The sequence below is a fragment of the Bufo bufo genome, chromosome 1 (genome assembly GCF_905171765.1).
Source record: "Bufo bufo chromosome 1, aBufBuf1.1, whole genome shotgun sequence".
Classification (NCBI taxonomy): domain Eukaryota; kingdom Metazoa; phylum Chordata; class Amphibia; order Anura; family Bufonidae; genus Bufo; species Bufo bufo.
In genome coordinates this window covers 224874907-224901050 of record NC_053389.1, presented here as the reverse complement: position 1 = coordinate 224901050, position 26144 = coordinate 224874907, and the positions used below count along the sequence as shown (strand labels likewise).

The 26144-nt window shown below is 44.7% G+C and overlaps 1 protein-coding gene across 2 annotated transcripts in view; it reads right to left on the bottom strand.

The window, feature by feature from the left end:
- The window catches only part of LOC121003851, a 263153-nt gene that overhangs the window by 5582 nt on the left and 231427 nt on the right, over positions 1–26144 (bottom strand). For both annotated transcript variants that reach the window (XM_040435782.1, XM_040435789.1), the window contains 5 exons: positions 21504–21544; positions 14701–14801; positions 13603–13717; positions 5407–5456; positions 3952–4024 (listed from right to left, as the gene is read on the bottom strand). In XM_040435782.1, the coding sequence (XP_040291716.1) occupies positions 3952–4024; positions 5407–5456; positions 13603–13717; positions 14701–14801; positions 21504–21544 (380 nt within the window). The remainder of the gene's footprint in view (positions 1–3951; positions 4025–5406; positions 5457–13602; positions 13718–14700; positions 14802–21503; positions 21545–26144) is intronic.

The following is a 26144-nucleotide window of genomic DNA, read 5'->3' as shown; positions in this document are numbered from 1 at the left end:
CATGCTGGGATTACAGCTGATGAGCACAAACCACAAAATGCTGATATCAATTATTTTGTTTATCCTTCCAAATTGGGCCTGGTCAGAGGGACTGAGTGTCTGGGAACCATCCCAAATGTAACCAGCAGAATGTAATAAAAATCTTCAGCATCAGAGATTTGTACTATGGACAAAATCCCATCACTCCTATTAACCGGATAACATAAGCCTCATTGCCTGGCACCAAACCCCAAATGTTAGTTGAATTCTTCTGGGGTGCTAAGACTTATGCAGTGAATATGTATAACTTATACCAGCTGTACATATATAATTATATACAGAAAATGCCAAAGTTATACCAGCATGGCCCATATCACTATATACAAGATATATAACTTATACCAGCTGTACATATATCATTATATACAGAAGATGCCCAGGTTATACCAGCATGCTCCATATCATTATATACAAGAAGATGTATAACTTATACCAGCTGTACATATATCATTATATACAGAAGATGCCCAGGTTATACCAGATGCCCAGGTTATACCAGCATGCTCCATATCACTATATACAAGAAGATGCATAACTTATACCAGCTGTACATATATAATTATATACAGAAGATGCCCAGGTTATACCAGCATGGTCCATATCACTATATACAAGATGTATAACTTATACCAGCTGTACATATATAATTATATACAGAAGATGCCCAGGTTATACCAGCATGGTCCATATCACTATATACAAGATGTATAACTTATACCAGCTGTAGATATATAATTATATACAGAAGATACCCAGGTTATACTAGCATGCTGCATATCACTATATACAAGATATATAACTTATACCAGCTGTACATATATAATTATATACAGAAGATGCCCAGGTTATACCAGCATGGTCCATATCACTATATACAAGATATACAGTACAGACCAAAAGTTTGGACACACCTTCTCATTCAAAGAGTTTTCTTTATTTTCATGACTATGAAAATTATAGATTCACACTGAAGGCATCAAAACTATGAATTAACACATGTGGAATTATATACATAACAAACAAGTGTGAAACAACTGAAAATATGTCATATTCTAGGTTCTTCAAAGTAGCCACCTTTTGCTTTGATTACTGCTTTGCACACTCTTGGCATTCTCATGATGAGCTTCAAGAGGTAGTCCCCTGAAATGGTTTTCACTTCACAGGTGTGCCCTGTCAGGTTTAATAAGTGGGATTTCTTGCCTTATAAATGGGGTTGGGACCATCAGTTGCTTTGAGGAGAAGTCAGGTGGATACACAGCTGATAGGCCTCCTGAATAGACTGTTAGAATTTGTATTATGGCAAGAAAAAAGCAGCTAAGTAAAGAAAAACGAGTGGCCATCATTACTTTAAGAAATGAAGGTCAGTCAGTCAGCCGAAAAATTGGGAAAACTTTGAAAGTAAGGGCTATTTGACCATGAAGGAGAGTGATGGGGTGCTGCGCCAGATGACCTGGCCTCCACAGTCACCGGACCTGAACCCAATCGAGATGGTTTGGGGTGAGCTGGACCGCAGAGTGAAGGCAAAAGGGCCAACAAGTGCTAAGCATCTCTGGGAACTCCTTCAAGACTGTTGGAAGACCATTTCAGGGGACTACCTCTTGAAGCTCATCAAGAGAATGCCAAGAGTGTGCAAAGCAGTAATCAAAGCAAACGGTGGCTACTTTGAAGAACCTAGAATATGACATATTTTCAGTTGTTTCACACTTGTTTGTTATGTATATAATTCCACATGTGTTAATTCATAGTTTTGATGCCTTCATAGTCATGAAAATAAAGAAAACTCTTTGAATGAGAAGGTGTGTCCAAACTTTTGGTCTGTACTGTATAACTTATACCAGCTGTACATATATAATTATATACTGAAGATGCCCAGGTTATACCAGCATGCTCCATATCACTATATAAAAGATATATAACTTATACCAGCTGTACATATATAATTATATACAGAAGATGCCCAGATTATACCAGCATGCTCCATATCACTATATACAAGAAGATGTATAACTTATACCAGCTGTACATATATAATTATATACATAAGATACCCAGGTTATACCAGCATGCTCCATATCATTATATGCAAGATATATAACTTATACCAGCTGTACATATATAATTATATTCAGTAGATACCCAGGTTATACCAGCATGCTCCATATCACTATATACAAGAAGATGTATAACTTATACCAACTGTACATATATAATTATATACAGAAGATGACAATGTTATACTGGCATACTTTATATCACTATATGGTATATATACTATACAGGGAGTGCAGAATTATTAGGCAAGTTGTATTTTTGAGGATTCATTTTATTATTGAACAACAACCATGTTCTCAATGAACCCAAAAAACTCATTAATATCAAAGCTGAATATTTTTGGAAGTAGTTTTTAGTTTGTTTTTAGTTTTAGCTATTTTAGGGGGATATCTGTGTGTGCAGGTGACTATTACTGTGCATAATTATTAGGCAACTTAACAAAAAACAAATATATACCCATTTCAATTATTTATTTTTACCAGTGAAACCAATATAACATCTCAACATTCAAAAACAAAACAAAAACAAATCAGTGACCAATATAGCCACCTTTCTTTGCAAAGACACTCAAAAGCCTGCCATCCATGGATTCTGTCAGTGTTTTGATCTGTTCACCATCAACATTGCGTGCAGCAGCAACCACAGCCTCCCAGACACTGTTCAGAGAGGTGTACTGTTTTCCCTCCTTGTAAATCTCACATTTGATGATGGACCACAGGTTCTCAATGGGGTTCAGATCAGGTGAACAAGGAGGCCATGTCATTAGATTTTCTTCTTTTATACCCTTTCTTGCCAGCCACGCTGTGGAGTACTTGGACGCGTGTGATGGAGCATTGTCCTGCATGAAAATCATGTTTTTCTTGAAGGATGCAGACTTCTTCCTGTACCACTGCTTGAAGAAGGTGTCTTCCAGAAACTGGCAGTAGGACTGGGATTTGAGCTTGACTCCATCCTCAACCCGAAAAGGCCCCACAAGCTCATCTTTGATGATACCAGCCCAAACCAGTACTCCACCTCCACCTTGCTGGCGTCTGAGTCAGACTGGAGCTCTCTGCCCTTTACCAATCCAGCCACGGGCCCATCCATCTGGCCCATCAAGACTCACTCTCATTTCATCAGTCCATAAAACCTTAGAAAAATCAGTCTTGAGATATTTCTTGGCCCAGTCTTGACGTTTCAGCTTGTGTGTCTTGTTCAGTGGTGGTCGTCTTTCAGCCTTTCTTACCTTGGCCATGTCTCTGAGTATTGCACACCTTGTGCTTTTGGGCACTCCAGTGATGTTGCAGCTCTGAAATATGGCCAAACTGGTGGCAAGTGGCATCTTGGCAGCTGCACGCTTGACTTTTCTCAGTTCATGGGCAGTTATTTTGCGCCTTGGTTTTTCCTCACGCTTCTTGCGACCCTGTTGACTATTTTGAATGAAACGCTTGATTGTTCGATGATCACGCTTCAGAAGCTTTGCAATTTTAAGAGTGCTGCATCCCTCTGCAAGATATCTCACTATTTTTGACTTTTCTGAGCCTGTCAAGTCCTTCTTTTGACCCATTTTGCCAAAGGAAAGGAAGTTGCCTAATAATTATGCACACCTAATATAGGGTGTTGATGTCATTAGACCACACCCCTTCTCATTACAGAGATGCACATCACCTAATATGCTTAATTGGTAGTAGGCTTTCGAGCCTATACAGCTTGGAGTAAGACAACATGCATAAAGAGGATGATGTGGTCAAAATACTCATTTGCCTAATAATTCTGCATGCAGTGTATTCTCAATACACTATATAATAGGATATATATTTATATATATTAGTTGCTAATTACTAATTTCTTAAAACCTAAAAGACTTGATACTATACTCACTGGCTGATACTGAGACACTGGTCCATCATTTCTTGCAGAGCTTTGTGAAGGTTGTTTGGCTTTTGTTTCATCTCTACATTGTGATAACAATGATAATTTATAATATATATATATATATATATATATATATATATACACTCACACACACATATAGGTATCTTTTATTGCAAAATAATGGCAATACTAAGGGGAACCACTGCTGATACGAGTGGCTTAAAGGGGTTGTCCATGCTTTATTAAAGGAGTTAAGTCACTGGGACACTGCTGGCATATTACTAGGTTATGCCAATCAATGTCAGATAGGTGCAGGTCCCACCTTCTATCTAAAGAATGGGGCCGCCGAAAGGGAAGGAGAGCACCTCGCATGAATGACGTGCTCTCCATTGCTATGGCTGTTCTGAAAGTAGCTGAGCAAGCGCACTCAGCTACCTTTATAAGTCCCATAGTGGTGAATGAAGTGCGCACCGCACAAGTGTGGCCACCTAACTGTTCACAACTATGGCACTGCCAAAAATAGCTGAGCCAGTGCTCGGCTGTTTTTGGAACTCATAGCAGTTTAAGGGAAACTGTCAGCAGTTTTATACTGCTATGGCCCAACAGCTCCAGTGCATGACAATGAGTCCCCATATACATGAGCTCATGGCTCTCCCCACCAACCTACCTCTGATTGACAATTTTGTTTTCATATGAATCAGCGGCAGGTAGATGGGTACACCCAGAAGCTCATGAATACGGGGACTCATCAGCATGAGCCCGAGCTGTTTAGCATAAGATTTTAGAAAAATTACTAGGTCAATTAAAGAAAGTGACCCAGTATTTTGCTAAGGGGACCTGTCACTAGTTACTATTGCCCTTAGTTAGGACACCATAAAACTGAAGACAGCTTCCCTTTAATGGAGTGTGGCCATGCACAGCTCCTCTCTGTTCATGTTGGGCTGTCCCTAGAGATAGGAGCAGGTCCCAGCCGTGGGACCCTTACCTATCTGACCCTGGCATCAGAAGCAGACAGCTGTGTCCACTTTGTAGTGGATGAAGCTCATCACTACAGGGGTGCTCCTATTAAAGTGAATGGGAGCATCATTGAAGTGACATGCTCAGCCCACTACAATATAGACACAGCTGTCTGCCTTTGGTACTGGAGCTATTGCCGAAGAACTGCCACTGGTCAACTACTGATGGCCTATTCTGAGGAAAAGCCTGCAAGTAATAAAAGGTGGACAACCGCTTTAAAAATATAGCATGAAAGGAGTTGTATGAGATCTGCTATTGTCCATTTGTTGTGTCTGATATGCACTTGAAGGGGACTAAGCTGTAATTAAGTGTGAAGACAAGAGTGTCACTGTTTCTAGGAAAAAGTAAAACAATTGACCTCATACAACCCTAGAGGACCAGTAAAATGAACAATTTGGGATAATGTATGATATTTATCTTCAATTTGAACACATTTATAATTACCTAAAGGCAATAGCAGCAAAGACTCCAGGAAAATCCAAGAATTCTTCAACCTGCAGCATATAATGAACAAATTAATAATGCTATACCGTGCCTTGTAAAAGTATTAAGCCCCTTAGTGTTTTTCCATGTTAATTTATATCTTGGAATTAACATGGATTTTAATTTAGAATTTTAAAAATAAATAATACTGAAATGTTGTAAGATGCATATGTTTTCACCCCCTGTTTTTTCATACCACAAATACAGTCTGGTCCAGTCAAGCCAGCTAGACAACTGAGCCACAGACCCTGGGCCATGGTACGAGCCTTCTATGAAAGAGAGGGACACCTAGCTCAGAACCTTCTACTACTAGAAAAGAGACTGGAAAAGCTAGCTCAGTGCATTTCCTGTATTTTTTTTGCACTTGAGTTCCTCCAGTAAAGAAGGACACTGGTTTACTGAAAAACCTGACTCTCTGGACTTATTTTGCATTGGTGTGCACCACCCTTACAACGTGGCGACACCTCGATGGTGTCCAGGGGACCCAGTGTAGCATTGGGGGTCACCTCAATCCCAGCTACTGCGCAAGCAGCATGTGCCAGACTCCCCAAACACATGGAAGAAGGTTCTCTGGTCAGATGAGACCATCATGGTCACCAAGGCTGTGCGTGGCTCAAACCTAACATTTCCCATCACCCTAGGACAGTGGTGGCGAACCTATGGCACGGGTGCCAGAGGTGGCACTCAAAGCCCTCTATCTGGGCACCCGCACCCTGGAAAAAGTCTATGGTGTGCCAATATGCCTTAGACTTTTCCTGCCATTGATCAGCACAGGGCGCACTATGAACAGCACAGGCAGCACACTGAATGGACTCAGGCTATTATAGCTACATGATAAAGTACATGGAAGATATACTATATTGGTATTCAGGTTAAATTGCCGTGTTGGCACTTTGCGATAAATAAGTGGGTTTTCAGTTGCAGTTTGGGCACTCGGTCCCTAAAAGGTTCACCATCGCTGCCCTAGGATAACCATTACCACAGTGAAGAATGGTGGTGGCAGGATCATGCTGTGGGCATGCTGTTCATCGGTACAGACTGAAAAACTGGTCAAGACTGAAGTAATTGTAGATTGAGGTAAATACAGGACAGTTCTCTTTCAGACTGCCAGAGATTCGAGACTGGGCCAGAGGCTCACCGTCGAACAACACTATGGCTGCTAAAGCTACATTGCAGTGGTTTAAGGGGAAAAATGTAAATGTCTCTTAATGGCCTAGTTAAAGCACAGACTTCAATCCAACTGAGGCATGACTCGAAGACCGCTGTGCTTTGTCTGGAAGAATGGTCAAAAATCCAAGGGGGAGATTTATCAAACTGGTGTAAAGGTAAACTAGCTAATAGGTTCCCATAGTAACCAATCAGATTTCACCTTTCCTAAGGAGTCCTGAAAAATGAAAGAGGAATCTGATTGGTTGCTATGGGCAATTAAGCCAGTTTTCCTTTACACCAGTTTTGATAAATCCCCTCAGTGTCTAGATGTGCTAAATAACTTTCGTTAGTTATAATGGCTCTGTCACGGCAGTATGTGAGCAACAATAGTATACACAGTAAAAGAGCTACTGACCGGACCCAAACTAGGGAGGATAAAGGGTGATCCCTGTCAGACCCTCAAAGCTCTCCCTATGCTGCTAAGCACATGCCCGGATCCAAATGGCGGAACGAGGCATGCCCACGTACCTAAGACTGATGACCACTGTAACCCCTACAATAGTGGAAGGGGCACGGCCACCGGTGCCCTACTCAGTATATGGAGGGAACCGTGGCCACCTCAGATCCAGTCAGAAAATGATCTGGTACACAACAATGTCTGTACACTTAGCTGAAGGTGTTGCAGCCGCAGAGAAGACGGATCCAAGGACAGCTGGCAATATCCGGAGTGCTTGCTGCAGCAGAACACAGGTCCAGTGAACTGATAGCTACAAGTGAAGATACTAAAGCAAGAGCTACAACTGAAATGAGAACTATAATCCACACCCTACAATAGGAGGAGGGGTGATATAAAGAGAGGGAAATCAAACGCATGAGGAACAGCTGGGAGGAAGGAAACCAAAAGTAAACAGAGCAGTGAGAACTCCTCCCAGCTCTAGTAGTGACATCATCACAGGGGTGGAGAAACAGAGCTGTGAGAACGTCCCAAAGCTCTGGTAGTGACAGTACCCCCCCCCCCCCCCCTCTACGGGTGGGCTCCGGACACCCAGGACCCACCTTCTCAGGATGAGCCCTATGAAATGCCCTGATGAGGCGAGTGGCTTTAATGTCCGACACCGGAACCCACATCCTCTCCTCAGGACCATAACCCTTCCAATGAACGAGGTACTGAAGAGAACCGCAGACAATGCGAGAGTCCACAATTCTGGAAACCTCAAACTCCAGATTGCCATCAACCAAAATCGGAGGAGGAGGCAAAGAGGAGGGTACCGTGGGCTGGACATATGGTTTTAAGAGAGATCTGTGAAATACATTATGTATCTTCCAAACCCGTGGAAGATCAAGACGGAAGGCAACAGGATTGATGACTGACAAGATTTTATAAGGCCCAATAAACTTGGGACCCAATTTCCAGGAGGGAACCTTCAGTTTAATATTTCTTGTAGACAACCACACCAGATCACCCACATTCAGGTCCGGACCAGGCACACGTCTCTTATCAGCCACACGCCTATACCTCTCACTCATCTTTTTAAGATTACTCTGAATCTTTTGCCAAATGGTAGACAAAGACGAGGAAAATCTCTCCTCCTTAGGTAAACCAGAAAGAGCCCCTCCCGAGAATGTCCCAAACTGCGGATGGAACCCATATGCACCAAAGAATGGTGACTTATCAGAAGATTCCTGACGACGGTTGTTCAGAGCAAACTCAGCAAGAGGGAGAAATGAACACCAATCCTCCTGGTTCTCTGCCACAAAACAGCGCAAATATGTCTCCAGATTCTGATTGAGGCGCTCAGTCTGACCATTCGACTGCGGGTGAAAAGCAGAAGAGAAGGACAGCCGAACCCCCAGGCGAGAACAGAAAGCCTTCCAGAACCTGGACACAAACTGCGTGCCTCTATCGGAAACAATATCAGAGGGAATGCCGTGCAATTTAACAATATGGTCGACAAAAGCTTGCGCCAACGTTTTAGCATTGGGTAAACCAGGGAAAGGTACGAAATGAGCCATCTTGCTAAAACGGTCCACCACCACCAGGATCACCGACTTCCCCGAGGAACGAGGAAGATCCGTGATAAAGTCCATGGACAGGTGTGTCCAAGGACGGGAAGGTATGGGTAACGGGAGAAGGGAACCTGAAGGCCGTGAACGAGGGACCTTAGCGCGAGCGCACGTCTCACAAGCAGCCACAAAACCCTCCACCGACTTACGAAGAGCCGGCCACCAAAATCTCCGAGCAATGAGATCTACCGTGGCTCTACTCCCGGGGTGACCAGCAAGAACCGTATCATGATGCTCCTTAAAGAGTTTGTGACGTAGCTCAGGAGGCACGAACAACTTCCCAGAAGGACAACGGGCAGGTGCCTCAGTCTGGGCAGCCTGGACCTCGGCCTCCAAATCGGAATATAGAGCAGAAACAACTACCCCCTCCGCCAAAATGGGACCCGGGTCCTCGGAGTTTCCTCCTCCCGGAAAACAGCGAGAGAGAGAGCATCAGCCTTCACATTTTTTATCCCAGGTCGGAATGTAACAACAAAATTGAATCTGGAGAAGAACAGAGACCATCTGGCCTGTCTCGGATTCATACGCCTGGCCGACTCCAAGTATGCCAGATTCTTATGGTCGGTAAAAACGGTGATAGGGTGCCTGGCCCCCTCCAACCAATGGCGCCATTCCTCGAAAGCCAACTTGATGGCCAACAACTCCCTATCTCCCACATCATAGTTTCTCTCTGCCGGGGAGAGTATTTTAGAGAAAAAGGCACAGGGTCGCCATTTGGCAGGAGAAGGGCCCTGGGACAAAACCGCACCCACACCCACCTCGGAAGCATCCACCTCAACAATAAAAGGTAAGGAAACATCGGGATGCACCAAGACGGGAGCAGACGCAAAACTCTCTTTAATCTTAGAAAAGGCTGCAAGCGCCTCCTCCGACCAAGAGGAAAAATCCGCCCCCTTTTTTGTCATGTCAGTAAGGGGTTTGACAACAGAGGAATAATTCAAAATGAACTTTCTGTAATAGTTCGCAAAACCCAGAAAGCACATCAATGCCTTCTGATTCTCAGGAAGCTCCCACTCAAGTACAGCACGGACCTTCTCCGGATCCATGCGAAAACCAGAAGCAGAGAGGAGAAAACCCAGAAATTGAATCTCCGATACCATAAAAAGACATTTCTCCAGCTTGGCGTACAATTTATTTTCCCGCAGAATCTGCAGAACCTGAAAAAGATGATCCTGATGGGTCTGAACATCAGGGGAAAAAATCAAAATATCATCAAGATACACCAATACAAATTTCCCCATTAAATGGTAGAAAATACTATTAACAAAATGCTGAAAGATGGCCGGAGCATTCATCAGGCCGAAAGGGATAACGAGATTCTCGAAATGCCCGTTAGGGGTATTAAAGGCCGTTTTCCATTCATCCCCCTCTCTGACCCTGACCAGGTTGTACGCGCCTCTCAAATCCAATTTGGAAAACACCTTGGCCCCAACAATTTGGTTGAAGAGGTCCGGGATCAGAGGAAGGGGATAGGGATCGCGAATCGTGATACGGTTCAGCTCCCTAAAATCTAGGCAAGGTCTCAGAGAGCCATCTTTTTTTTTAACAAAAAAAAACCCGCGGCCACAGGTGACTTTGAGGGACGAATATGCCCCTTCTCGAGACTCTCGGAGATATAATTTCGCATTGCGATTCTTTCCGGTTGTGAGAGATTGTAGAGGCGTGCTTTTGGCAACTTGGCGCCGGGAATGAGGTTAATGGGACAGTCAAACTCCCGGTGAGGAGGTAGCTCCTGAACACCGCTCTCGGAAAACACGTCCGAGAAATCAGAGAGAAATGATGGCACAGTTTTAGTAGACACCTCTGCAAAAGTCTCTGTGAGACAATTCTCTCTACAAAAGTCACTCCACTCATTTATTTGCCTTCCTTGCCAATCAATAGTGGGGTTATGTCTAGTGAGCCAGGGTAACCCCAAAACTAGAGGAGAAGGCAATCCGTTAAGGACAAAACAAGATATATCCTCCACATGAGTGTCACCTACAGCTAGCCGGATATTGTGAACAATGCCCTTCAGAGATCTCTGTGAGAGTGGAGCAGAGTCAATAGCAAAAACAGGTATATCCTTTTCTAATGTGCAAACCTGAAAACCATGCATGGCTACAAATTGAGTGTCAATAAGATTGACGGCCGCTCCACTATCGACAAAAATCTCACAAGAAATGACTTTGCTCTCTAGCGCCACCCTGGCAGACAGGAGAAAACGGGAACTGCAGGTTAGAGGAAAAGCATCAATTCCTACATCAACTTTGCCCAAAGTAGCAGATGAAGCACAATTTGATGATCTACCTTTTGAGGTTTTTCTCTTATTATCGCTCTTAGTACAGTTCAAGAATCTCCTAGACGGACAAACATTTGCCAAATGACCTATGCCCCCACAACAAAAACACACCATACTCTGAGGACTAAATCCTCTTTTATCAGGGGCAAGTCGACCTAGCTGCATGGGCTCCTCCTCAGAAGGGAGCGAGACAGGATGAGGTCCCTGCACACTGAATGAGTCCGCACCACTGCCCCTAGACTGACAATGGCTGGACAGAGAGGTCTCGTTTCTTTCTCTTAGACGCCTGTCAAGGCGTACCGCCAATGACATGGCAGACTCTAAGGACGTTGGTCTCTCATGGAAAGCAAACGCATCTTTCAATCTCTCTGAGAGACCATGACAGAACTGACTCCGGAGTGCAGCATCATTCCAACCCGAATCAGCTGCCCATCTCCGAAAATTCAGAACAATAAAGCTCCGCAGACAGTTTGTTCTGGCATAAAACACGTAAGTTAGATTCGGCCAGAGCAACACGATCCGGGTCATCATAAATCTGCCCCAGGGCCACAAAAAATCTTTCCACGGATCGAAGGGAGGGATCCCCTGATGGCAGCGAAAAAGCCCAAGTCTGAGCATTACCCCTGAGCAGGGAGATGACAATCCTCACCCTCTGCTGCTCATTACCAGAGGAGTGGGGACACAAGCAAAAATGGAGTTTGCATGCCTCTCTGAAGCGAACAAAATTCTCACTGTCCCCGGAGAACGTTTCCGGAAGTGAGACCTTTGGCTCGCAACAGACTCCATGAGCCGGAGCAGAGCCCAATGCTTGAAGCTGAGTCATAGATTGACGGAGATCCGCTACTTCCAAAGAAAGACCCTGCATGCGGTCAACCAGGCCAGAAAGCGGATCCATGTCAAAAAAGGACGGTTTTGGTGGATTATAATGTCACGGGTGTATGTGAGCAACAATAGTATACACAGTAAAAGAGCTACTGACCGGACCCAAACTAGGGAGGATAAAGGGTGACCCCTGTCAGACCCTCAAAGCTCTCCCTATGCTGCTAAGCACATGCCCGGATCCAAATGGCGGAACGATGCCCACGTACCTAAGACTGATGACCACTGTAACCCCTACAATAGTGGAAGGGGCACGGCCACCGGTGCCCTACTCAGTATATGGAGGGAACCGTGGCCACCTCAGATCCAGTCAGAAAATGATCTGGTACACAACAATGTCTGTACACTTAGCTGAAGGTGTTGCAGCCGCAGAGAAGACGGATCCAAGGACAGCTGGCAATATCCGGAGTGCTTGCTGCAGCAGAACACAGGTCCAGTGAACTGATAGCTACAAGTGAAGATACTAAAGCAAGAGCTACAACTGAAATGAGAACTATAATCCACGCCCTACAATAGGAGGAGGGGTGATATAAAGAGAGGGAAATCAAACGCATGAGGAACAGCTGGGAGGAAGGAAACCAAAAGTAAACAGAGCAGTGAGAACTCCTCCCAGCTCTAGTAGTGACATCATCACAGGGGTGGAGAAACAGAGCTGTGAGAACGTCCCAAAGCTCTGGTAGTGACAGGCTCATTTTGTCTAGGGAGCAATCATCGGGGGCAATAAAATGGCCGCCCTCCTATTAGTACACACAAAACCTGTTGTAATCACACAGCAGGACAAGTTACTTCACAACACTGGGCTAAAGAGCTATTATTTTCAGCTGAATCTCTGTAGGAATGGAGTTCATGAGGAGATGTGACGTACAGAGAGGAGGTGGGGGATGTGATTGATGGGCAGCAGCACTTGTATGCAGTCTCCATTACCACAGCCCCACATTATCACAGCCTGTCCTGTCCGTCCTCTCAGTACTTCATGACTCCTTGTGAAGTTCTTATCAGCTGTATTCAGGATCATAATCCCTGACAAGAAGAGCAGAGAGGAGGATGAGGCAGCTCTTTACCTCAGTGTTGTGAAGTAACTTGTCCTGCTCTGTGATTGACAGGTTTTGTGTGTACTAATAGGATGGTGGCCATTTTATTTCTCCTAACGATTGATCCCTAGACAAAATGAGCCATTATAACTAATGAAAGATAATTGGGAATATATTTATAATACAGTCATATTTAAGAATTTTAATTTTCTTAATTCACAGAGAACTCCTTTAAAGTGTGGGTGTCCCTAGTACTGCATATCAGCCTTGTTCAGTTTTTCTGCTGATTGTGGCAGTCCCCAATGTCAAATCCATGCTAACTATACATTGATGACTTTTCATAAGGACTGTTTCTGGAAACCACCTTTAAAGGGGGTTCCACCTTAACAATAAGTAATGACATCTTGCCCAACCTTTGGGATAGCCCACTAGATCTGCTGCATCTCTAGTAAATCACTTTGGGTCTTCCTTTTTTAACACTACCAACACATTCCTAACCAAGTACTGCAACCCAAACCCATTCATATCATTTGCAATTTTCGCATCAGTGCAAATCTGGGGGTAGAACTCAGCAAAGAGGAAGTCCGAGAGGTCATTGTGCTTTACCAGCTCTGCAGCTCCTTTAGAGTTGGGGCCCAGCCTCTCCATCAATAAGTGAAGGCACATCCTAATAAGGTGCCATTAGCTATTAAAATGGAAAAGTCCATTTGAAGGGACAAATTCAAAAAGTTGATTGTATCGCACCCTATTTCTAACCTTTCCTTTGGCTTTGGCCCATTCTGCATCATCATTGTCATCTTTTTGCCCTTGAATTTTGTTTGCATTTTCCTCTCGTTTTTCTCTGCTCTTTCTTTTCTCTTTGGCTGATGAGCTGTGATGTATCAGTATGCAAGGAAGAATAAGAAGCGAGAGTCAGGCACAGTTTACAGACTATGGTACAGCTTGACAAGTAGTAAATAGACATGTGGAGGTATTTTAATTTTTTTCCAGTGGAAGCAAAAATAAAAATCTAACCTTGCTGTCCATAGCAGTTGAGCACTGATTAATTGCTATGGGCAACAAGGCTGAATTTTCTGTTTGGTATGATAAATAAGACCCAATGGAGCAGAGTTAGTAAACCTATTGATGACATAATCTTAGACAGGCTGTCTAGAACTGCACCAGATTCATGACAGGGGCCAGTGACGTAATTAGGACTGGATCCCACAGCCAATTTTAGAACGGGCCCCCCTACCCCCCCCCCCCCCCTACCCCCCGGGTCCTCTTAAGGCAGACCTCACACTAAACAAAAAAACTCTCTTCTCCTCCTACGGATGCCTCCACTCTTCATGCAGCTCTCTGTCTAGACATGCACTATACTGTGACCTAACATCGCACAGTGTCAGGCTATAGTGAGCTCCTACGGACACTACGTCCAGTCCTGAAGCTGTGTGCTGCCAAGACTTAGTACAATGTAGGCACTCAGAGAAGAAGACCTGGTTGCGGTGAGTAATACCAGTGCTAGGACTAGGAGCACCATACTCACCGCTCCCTGGGGCCCTGAAAATAAATCCATTTAGTGTACTCCAGGGCCCCTTTCTGACGGAGGGCCCTATAGCAGCTTCTTCCCCTGCTTCCCGTGCGGACACTTTTCTCTTTCTATTGGTTGTTTAGACAAAATTATTTAGGCCAGAAATGTTCCATATTAAACTATGCTCCATATCCAACAAAGTTACACCCCTTTCCAGTTAAGCATCTAGGCATATATGATTTCTCTAAACCTAGATGCACCAAATTGCTTGATATTTTGGCACAATTTACACCAGAATCTAAGCAATCTGACATTCGTAAATGTCGGCCAATTTCTTTATCTACCAGGATGTTGTAGAATTTTCTGGTCCGCTTTTGTCTTCTCTGTCATTTAAGCGCATGTCCAGTTTCACTTGTTCTATAAGTTTGGAACAAAAGTCACTTTCCTACAGAAAAATAATCAGAGAATATCTTATTACTATGATGATGCGTGATGTCCATGTGATACATTATGTTCTTTCATATTATTGAATCAAAGTGACCTAAAAAAGAAATCAGTAAAGCATGGAGAGGCATTCGGTTGTATGGCAGATGTGAGGACCATGTACACAAGAGCTATATGCCCTCAAATAAGCAAAGGGTTTATCTAATGCAGACAGACCCTTTAAGGAGCAGTAGTATTCAAACATCTCCCATAACTAGCCCAAACCTTGCTGATAGGTCCAACAGATCTGTTAACAAAAATGTGTCTGGTTACCTAATATCTTAGACACAGGAGTATATATGTATACCATAGAGGCAGCTAAGATGACTTCAAGGCCCATGAAGGAAGCTACCCGAAGTAGTTCCTTTCATCTTTCCCATGGATATTATAAATTTCCACTCACTTTGCTCTGACCATGGGATCGTTTCCTTTGGTTGATCATCTCTAATAGTACCTGAAACCTTGCTAATGAGGTTGTATGGACTGAAGCTGTCTCTGGTTGCTCACCACTGCTTGATCATCTAATTTCATAGTTAGTCCAGACCTTCTTGATGAATAGAGATGGCCTTCCTGTTAGCCGGGCAGTCATTTCGCATCGAACTTTGCTCGTTCGCGATTCGCCGAACATGTGAACATATCGCGATATTCGACATATTATTTTGCATAGCGCCGAACTTTGACCCATGACACAGGTGGGACATGACAGCCAATTGAGACGTTTCAGCACATGGACACACCCCCAACCCTATAACAGAACCAGATCTGGCAGCAATTTTACATTATGTGTTTTACCAGTGTAGGGAGAGGTTGCATTTTGGAGCAGGGACAGTTAGGGATACCAAACGCTAGCTAATAGGGCCACAAAAGTCCTTTTAAGGACTTGTATAGGTGTGCTATCGATAGGTGTGATATAGAGGGGTGTGATATACTTATAATATACTTTCTAACATAGAAATTATATTATAGTTTATTTGTATTGTGCAGCAGTTGTGTGCGGTTCTGCTGCAATACCGCAGCTAGATAGAGGGACAAATGCTATTGGAGTAACTAATTGCAACGGGTGTGATATACCTGTTGCCCCCCAAAAAACAGCTTGAGGGCTGCAATATACCTTCTTTCACAAAATCCTGATTGAGGGGTGCTATATAACTATTTCCGCCAAATACTGATTGAGGAGTGCTATATACCAGTTTCCGCCAAATACTGATTGAGGGTTGCTATATACCTGTTTCCGCCAAATACTGATTGAGGGGTGCTATATACCTTCTTCCAACAAATACTGATTGAGGGCTGCAATACACCTGCTTCCACAAAATACTGATTAAGGGGTGCCATATACCTGTTTCCGCCATATACTGATTGAGGGGTGCTATATACTTTCTTCCACAAAATACTGATTGAGGGGTGCTATTGCTATATACCTTTTTCCACCAAATACTGATTGAGGGCTACAATATACCTTCTTCCACAAATACTGCTCTTCTTTACAGACTTAGGCAGAGGATCATTTAGAAAATTACAGGCAGAGGAAGAGGCAGACTGTTCCGCAGGGATGGTAGGGGTCAGGCAGGTGCACCAGGCCGGAGCCTAAGTGGGAAGTTGGAGAAGGCGCGTGCGATAGCTTCAAAGGGCGCACCAGAGTTGGTTGAGTGGCTCACTCAGCCTTCCGTTTCTGCACCCTCCTCATCCTCTGTATCTGCACCCTTCTCACTCTCTGCTGTGTGCACCCTCAAAGACAACACCACCACCACCATATCCCTTTCCACTCGAGGAATTCAGAGGAATTATTTTCCCATCCATTCCCAGAACTTACCGATGCGCAGCCATTCTTGGCAACGGATGAGGAAGAGGAGGTAGCAACGGCCGCCACCCAGCGGTCTGACGACAGTACCCAGATCAGCCCAAGGAGGGTGGTCCTTGCTGTTGCTGCCTACTCTGAGATCTCTAATGTCAGTGGTGGTGAATGTGACAATGATGACGTGCCAATGGACATCACATGGGTGCCCCCAAGAGAGGAAGAGGGAGAGACAGAGCAGCAGATAGGGAGGAGAAGGAGGAGAAGCAGGCAGAACTTGCAGTGCACAGGAGGCAAAAAGTAGACTGCAAATGTATCTGGAGCGAGCCATCCACCATGCACGCATCTTGTGCTCCCAAGACGCCGGCACATGGCTCCGCAGTGTGGGCGTTTTTTAACGTGTCAGCTGCTGATAATAGTGTTGTCATCTGCAGCCTGTGCTGTCAACGCATAAGTCGCGGAAAGCCCAACACTCACCTAGGGATGACCGCCTTAAGAAGGCACCTGGCCTCCCATCACCGAGCCCAGTGGGAGAAACATCATCAGAACCCACAAAGCCACACTCCTGGCGCTCCACGTCCTGCCTCTTCTCCTTTTCATCTCTCATCCCATTTGCCCTCCACTCCACCTTCCACTGTGCCATCGTCGCGTTCATCTGGCACAGGGCAGGCTTTCGTGGCCCAAATGTTTGAGCATAAAAAAAATGATGACGCCGGATAATCCTCTTGCCCAACGGCTGACCGCTGGCTTGTCGGAACTGCTAGACAGCCAACTACTGCCATATAAATTGGTGGACTCGGAGACCTTTAGAAAATTTGTGGCCATTGGCACACCCGGAAGGAATTGGCACACCCGGAAGGAAATATTTCTCCCATAAGGGCATCCCTAAACTATATGGCCACGTTCAGCGGCAAGTTAATATATCTCTGGCACACAGTGTCGGTGCCAAAATACATCTGACCACAGACACGTGGTCTAGCAAACAAGGGCATTGATGGTGCATAACTTTTACTTCCCACTGGGTGCACCTTCTGACAGCCGTCAAGCATGTAAACCTGTGGCATCCGTGTGGATTTGGTGTTACCGCCATGGATTGCATGCAGGCGTGCCTCTTCTCCTCCTCCTCCTACTCCATCCTCCGTATTCTCCTCTGCTGACTCCTTCTTTTCACTGCTACCGCCTCTTCCACGTGCCAGGTAAGACGCCATGCTGTGCTGTGGCTGTTGTGCCTGGAAGCCAAGAGCCACACCGGTCCTGCACTGCTTTTAGCTCTGCGGTCACAGGCTGATCAGTGGCTAACCCTGCTCAATTTGACAATTGGTAAAGTGGTGTGTGACAACGGTGCCAATCTGCTGAGCGCACTGAAATGGGGCAAAATGACACACGTGCCGTGCATGGCACACGTCATGAGCATCTTCCCTGCGGAGAACCAACCAGTTTACAGAGGAAATCAGTGATACGCTTGATATTGGTGGAGTGCCGTGTAAGTACAATCTGTGCACCACAGGGCAGTTTAAACCTACGGATCTACCCTATTGTTTTTCTTTGTAAGTTGCAGGATATCACTTTGTGAAGGGAGGAAGAAAAAAGAATCTGTTTTATACCGTATATTTCTCATACGCGCGGTCCGAATCTTTATGTACATTCTTTGAAAGTGTAATCTACCCCACAACACTCCACGGACCTGCAGCAGTTTTTTGCGGACTGGTGATTAAGTATATATATTATTTTTTACTGTAACTTAGTCGTGCAGCAATTCGTTGCCAAATACCCCGGGGTCCAGGAGGTCTTGTGGCAGGCCAGGAAAATCTCTGGCCATTTTAGAGGATCTTACACGGCCATGGCTCGCCTTGCTGATGTTCAGAGGCGACACCACTTGCTCGTCAGACATCTGATTTGTGACTGCCTGATGTGCTGGAACTCCAGCTTGTATATGCTTGATAGGTGCAGTTAACGACTACCTGTACGAACTCTGCGGCAGGAAAGGTTCTGGGGAGCTTGGTTTTTTTTCACCGCGCCAGTGGCTGCTCATGAGCGACGCATGCAGATTTCTGCAGCCACTTGATGAGATCACGAAACTGGTCAGTCGCAACCAGGGCGCCATCAGTGACATCGTACCTTATGCCTTTTTTCTGGAGCGTGCATTGCATCGTGTCATTGTTCAAGTCGCAATGCTGAATGAATTCCCAGGCGGGGCTACTCCATCTGAGACAAGTCAGCAGTAGTCTGAAGAGGAGTCAGAGGAGGATGGTGCCTGGGGGGAAAAGGAGGAGGAGGAGCAAGATATGCAGGCTTTAAAGTTTTCTGGGATCCCTGGCGTTGTCCGTGGATGGGGGGAGGAGACCGAGGACGACATTCTCCTTGGCGATGAGCAGGAGCCAGGCCGCTCCACCACTTCCAATTTAGTGCAAATGGGGGCCTTCATGCTCCAGTGTTTGAAGAGGACCCCCGTATAAAAATCATAAAGGGCAAGCATTCTGCTGTTTCGGGCGCTGACAGAGGAATTTCCACCCACAGAGAAACTGTTGCGAGTACCAATCCTACAGCGCATGCAAGAAGAGGACGGTTTGAAGATGTGTTGGTCACTTCGGATATGAGATCATTCTTGCAGCCAGCCGATCGACAGCCACCCTCCAGATCCAGCCTCAGGGAACACCTAGACTGACAGGTGTCCGACTACATCGGGTTAACGGCCAATGTGGACGCTCTGAGAAGCGAGGAACCCCTTGACTACTGGGTGTGCAGGCTTGACCTGTGGCCAGAGCTGGCAGAATTTGCCATGGAACTCTTGGCTTGCCCCTCGTCGAGTGTCCTGTTCAAAAGAACGTTCAGCGCAACAGGGAGGATTGTGACCGATAAGCGCACTCGCCTAGCTCACGATATTTATAAAAATTAATATAGGCATGGATCTTGGAGGAATTCAACACCTGTGATGACCATGTGTAATTGAATTTCCTCATGCCAGCCCACACATATCCGCCACCACACAGAACAAAGAATGGTCCTTGCCTTATGTATATACAGTCGCATAAAAGGCCTTTTATGTCAGGTGAATGCCTAATTTTTGGGGCCTGTACTGGCCGACAGTTACATATTTATCCTGTGACCGCCTAATGTACCTCCAGCCACATAATCCAAAGTTCTTTGCTGTCAGGTGAATGCCTATTGCCTAATTTTTTGGGCCTGTATTGGACGACAGTTACATAATTATCCTGTGACTGCCTAATGTACCTCCAGCCACAGAATCCAAAGTTCTTTGCTGTCAGGTGAATGCCTGTTGCCTAATTTTTGGGGTCTGCACTGGCCGACAGTTACATATTTATCCTGTGACCTCCTAAGGTACCTCCAGCCACAGAATCCAAACTTCTTTGCTGTCAGGTGAATGCCTATTGCCTACATTTTCGGGCATGTACTGGCCGACAGTTACATTTTTTATCTCTATCCACATAATCACACCCCTGTCCATAACTGTATGCCTTTCCCTGCCCACACCATCCTTTTTTAGACCTGGCATGAGTGGGAAAAATATGCAGATTGCGGTACTAAGGACCTTTGCGCCACAATCTGTGTCAGAAATACGCCTAACAGACGTATTTCTATATAATAAATGACCACCTAATTGTATTATTATTCGGGGGTAGGGCTAATATCTTTATATTATATAGATTCTAGTGTATTATACTGTGCCCTGTATTTCCCAGTAGAAAATGAGCCTTGGGAAACACAGTCCTCATCCCTGACCACGAGGACCAGGTAGCGCTCTGTCAGTACATGGCGGCCTCCCCTCTCCGCCACGCTGCTCCGCTGTATACTGGTGCTTATTCTGACATTAGGGCTGGGTTCACATCCTATTTTTGCCATCCATTTAATGCATACCAAAAATGTATGCGTTAACAGTATGCCTCAGACTGATGTCGTACAGTGGCGTCCGTTCACCATACAGTTCCATGGTAGAAAAATAATTTACGTTAACGTATGCATTTTTTTTATGGACTCTGCAGAATAATAAAAACGTGGATTGCTGCACATTTGTATACATGAAACCGATAGGAAATAAAAAATTTCTAGGCTCCAGCAGGGCACATTTTTGAGAGTTTCCCTTTAAGACGCATAAAAATGGCCCCTGATTAAAATACATATTTTTTGTGGGAATTTTTGCAAATGATCCCCCTCTGGTATGTCACTGTCCATGTTGTGGGACTATTTCTGCACTAATAGTTGGTATTTGGTGGCTGCAAATATGACCTGAAGGTTTTTCAGGTTCACCTGCTATTAAAGTCAATGGGCGCGATGCGAACGCGCGGCTCGCGAACAATTGATCAAGAATGCGCGTTCGTGAATCGTCCTGGCCTATGTTCGTCCATCACTATTGATGAGGTCCAAAAGATCAAAAGAGATCTAACAACAAGTAGTTGTCTTTGGTTAGCTGATTCCTGGGACGCAACAGTGTACATGCCATAGAAAAAGCCAAGGTGACTATTAAGAAGCCAATAAAGGAAGGGGCCAAAAGAAAGCTGTCCTATTCTTCCTCCTAATCTCAACCTGTACAAAGAGCCCTTTACGCAGGGTCTTTCCATGCATGCCTCATCATGTTACGGCATTCTTTGTGGGATAAAATATAGAATTTACAAGGATTTGGTTGTCGGATTTGAACAGAATTCGGCTAATGATCACACTACTTGATTGTAGACAGGGGGACCAATGGAAACTAGCAGAGAGTTCACATGGTCCAAATATGAGCCCATGGTCCAGCTCTTGTAACAAACCCCTGTCCTACATTGTCATTTTTATTATGCAATATGTAAATGTGTAATACAAGGAACTCACAGCAGTAGTACAATTAATCTACATTGTTCTTGGTTTACTCACCCGTGTCAGGTCCGATGCGATGGCTTTCTTATCTCTGAGCCCTGAATCAAAGATAGGAAAAAAATTAACTGCAGGGGAGGCGATAATTACAGATAAGTCCAAAAACAGAACAAGGCACTTTTACTCATGTTCCTATTAATGAATCACATCCTGGCCACGTAGTAACGTAGCTGGCAAGACTGAAAAGGAACGCTCAATATGAGGCTTTTAAGTCACAACCTCATTGCTGAGTTAATACACTCTCATTGTAGCCTTGAATTAAGGATATTTTTAAATCTAATTTCACCCGTAATTGTAGATGTGACTTAGCCAAGAAACAAAAAGTTGTACGTTCTGTTCCAAGCCCTATCATTTAATGATGGGCCAACACCTACATTATCTACAAGGATATGGGGGAGGGTTAATGACCCAAGTCTTTCTATATATCTTGATGTTCATCGTATATACATTAGATTTTGTTCATTGGTGTCATTTGTGAAAAGCAAGTGTGATATGACTGGTTAAAGATAAAATAATTCACCAGAAGAAAGCAAATATTTTTTTCTGGACAACCCCTTTATACAAAGCAATATAAAAAAATTACTGAATAAAAATAAACTAGAGCTCACTGTCTCTTGTAATTGACAGTAGAATAATATGGATTTCGCACCCGGTCGGTAAACAGCATTACCTGCAGCTCAGAGGGACAAAAACTGTTAATTGTGTTTCTGAGTCAATGCAGTCAGGTGAGATAAGCTGCCACCCTAGGCCTGCTCCCCCCAATCCAAATAATCTTCACTCAGAGCAGAATTTCAAGATTTTTATTTCAAACAGAAAATATCATGTCACTTACTAATTAATTTTGTTTTGCAAAAATTTTAATCTATTATTATTGTCTCCCAATTAGTGCGGTACAATGAGTCAATGTGGCCATGCTGAGGCAAACATCACTTGTCTTATTTTAATTGCTTGGTTTAATTGGTGGTGCCAAGGTTGATGCTACAAAAAGCAGAGTGAGCTGAAGGGCATTTGCTAAAAAAAAATAATTATCTATGAAAGATTTAGAAATCTGCCCCTACACGTAAGTCGCCCTCCTCTGTTAAGCCTTATACAGTGAGGAACAGAAGTATTTGAACAGCCTGCGATTTTGCAAGTTCTCCCACTTAGAAATCATGGAGGGGTCTGAAATTCACATTGCAGGTGCATTTCCACTCTGAGAGACAGAATAAAAATATAAAAAATTCAGGAAATCACATAGTATGATTTTTAAAGAATGTATTTGTCTTGCACTGCTGAACATAAGTATTTGAACACCTGAGAAAATCGTGATATTCGGGTGCTCGACTGAGCACCCGAGTATAATGGAAGTCAATGGGAGAACCCGAGCATTAAACCAGGTACCCCCTGCTCTGAAGAGGGGAGGGTGCCTGGTTCATTAAAAAATGTCAGAAATTGTTGGTAACACCACTGAAATGGTTCTGTAACAGCAAGGGGAGGATGTATGGATGCATCTTGGACTTGCTGGTCGCTGCTGGGAACTATGTTGTCCGAATACTATGCCATTTTTACATAATGACAATAATACGCACAAAACCAAGGGGGGGGGGGAAAAATTTGAAGAAAAATTGAAAACATTATTTTCTGAATATTTACTTGTATATAAAGTGCAAGTGCTGCCAAAAATTACAAGGAAAAGGCACTTCGATACACCCTCAGTTACACATAAAGGAGGGCATCATACACACCCTTTAAAAATTATGATTGATGGCCTGCTGGTGACCCTCAAAAACATTAGGAGCAAGGGCCTGCTGATCTGACCATCTAAAAGATTATGGGCGGTGGCCTGCTGCCGCTTTGGTGACTCTAGTTAACCTGGAGCCGATGGCACGTCCCCCTGACGGCGACGATCCATTCGGATGTCTGGCCTATCTACTTTCAATGTAATTGTCAGCTCAAAACCATTGTAAACTACGGGTAACGGGGAATCACTGTTTGATTCTGGAGAGGGGAGGGTGCCTGGTTCATGAGAAAATGTCAGAAATTGTTGGTAACACCACCGAAATAGTTCTGTAACAGCATGGGGAGGATGTATGGATGCATCTTGGACTTGCTGGTCGCTGCTGGGAACTATGTTGTCCGAATACTATGCCACTTTTACATAATGACAATAATACGCACAAAACCAAGGGGGGGAAAAAAATTTTTGAAGAAAAATTTAAAACATTCTTTTCTGAATATTTACTTGTATATAAAGTGCAAGTGCTGCCAAAAATTACAAGGAAGAGGCACTTCGATACACCCTCAGTTACACATAAAGGAGGGCATCATACACACCCTTTAAAAATTATGATTGATGGCCTGCTGGTGATACTCAAAAACATTAGGAGCAAGGGCCTGCTGATCTGACCATCTAAAACAGGGATGGCCAACCTGAGGCTCTCCAGATGTTACAAAACTACAACTCCCAGCATGCCCAGACTGCCAACAGCTATCAGCCTACAGCAGGGCATGGTGGGAATTGTAGTTTTACAACAGCTGGAGAGCCACAGGTTGGCCATGCCTGATCTAAAAGATTATGGGCGGTGGCCTGCTGCCGCTTTGGTGACTCTAGTTAACCTGGAGCCGATGGCACGTCCCCCTGACGGCGACGATCCATTCGGATGTCTGGCCTATCTACTTTCAATGTAATTGTCAGCTCAAAACCATTGTAAACTACGGGTAACGGGGAATCACTGTTTGATTCGGGAGAGGGAGGGTGCCTGGTTCATGAGAAAATGTCGGAAACTGTTGGTAACACCACCGAAATGGTTCTGTAACAGCATGGGGAGGATGTATGGATGCATCTTGGACTTGCTGGTCGCAGCTGGGAACTATGTCGTCCGAATACTACGCCACTTTTACATAATGACAATAATACGCACAAAACCGCCGCTTTGGTGACTCTAGTTAACCTGGAGCCGATGGCGCGTCCCCCTGACGGCGACGATCCATTCGGATGTCTGGCCTATCGACTTTCAATGTAATTGTCAGCTCAAAACCATTGTAAACTATGGGTAACGGGGAATCGCTGTTTGATTCTGGAGAGGGAGCCTGAGAAACGTCTACCACATCCAAGGAAAGCAATTGGGTGTCGCGCAAATCACACATTCCCGACTCATGGAGGTAGTGACGATAAATAACAATACAGGACTCTTAAGATACCCTGTTATTGGAATGAGTAATAAAAAATTACAGAGAAAGTCACTGCGGTATTTTGGATGAGGAAACGTTATACAGGAGAGGCCCTGCTGCAGCTTTGTTGACTCTAGATAACTTTTGCCCGATCGCACGTCCCCGTGATGTCCACGATCCATTTTGATATATTCCCTATCAACTTTCGATGTTCTTTTATGCGCCTAACATGGTGACCACCGTTAACGGAGAATCATTGTTCGATTTCGGAGAGGGAACCTGATAAACGCCTACTGCTACTACTTCAAAGCAAGGCAGCATGAGTTGCAGGCCTGCAGGTGAGCTGACCCTGTAAAAGATTTTAGGTGCGGGCCTGCTGGTGAACTGACCCTGGAAAACATTATATGCGAGTGCCTGCGGGTGAGCTGACCCTGTAAAACATCATATGCGAGAGCCTGCAGCTGAGCTGAACCTCTCGAAAATTCTATGCGAGGGCCTGCAGGTGAGCTGACCCTGTAAAAGATTTGAGTTGTGGGCCTGCAGGTCAGCTGACCCTGTAAAAGATTTGAGTTGCGGGCCTGCAGATGAGCGGACCCTCTAAAAATTATATGTGAGGGCCTGCTGGTGAGCGGACCTTCTAAAAAATTATATGTGAGGGCCTGCTAGTGAGTGGACCCTGTAAAAAATTATATGTGAGGGCATGCTGGTGAGCGGACCCTCTAAAATATTATATTCAAAGGCCATATATGCGAGGGCATTATATGTGACAAATAAGCAATGCGTGTTGATATGACGGAAGAGGAGGAGGAGTATGAGAAAAGGAAGATTCAACCATATACCCTTGTTTGTGGTGGAAGGGGTGCATGGGAATACAGTCTATTAACTACATTAAAAACAACACATGTACGGGGGCGGAGCTAGCGTCTGAGCCGGATGGCTGTGTGAAGCTAGAGCTCCGTTTGAAAAGGTGCCCTTTCAGCTTGTAATTCTACCTGTCAGCTCAAATTATGGTGAAGATAGGAGGCCCTAAGACGGGTGAACCGGCGAATCAACCTAAATCGTCCACCAACAGTGGAGAAATAGACAAATTTATAAAGAAAGCTGCGAGCAGGGAAGCCAAGATGGCGCCGGCGTCTCCACACTCAGCCAGCCGAAAGCATGCAGAGGTTTCTCAAGGCGCTCAAGGAGGGGAGGATGAACCCGACACCCTCCCGATATCCCGCTCTTACCTGAGAGATACCCTATCTTCAGCGCTAGCCTCTGCCATAGATCCGCTCAGTGCCGACATTAGCACTATTAAACAAGATGTCCGCCACATAGGGCGCAGAGTGGAGATGTTAGAGGACTCTCAAATGGCCTTGATAGACCACCAAACAGTGGTCACACAAAAGCTACAAGCAGTCCGAACAAACCTGAACTCCATATATAGCGCAATTGAGGATCAGGAAAATCGTGGACGACGAAATAACCTGCGCTTTAGAGGCATACCCA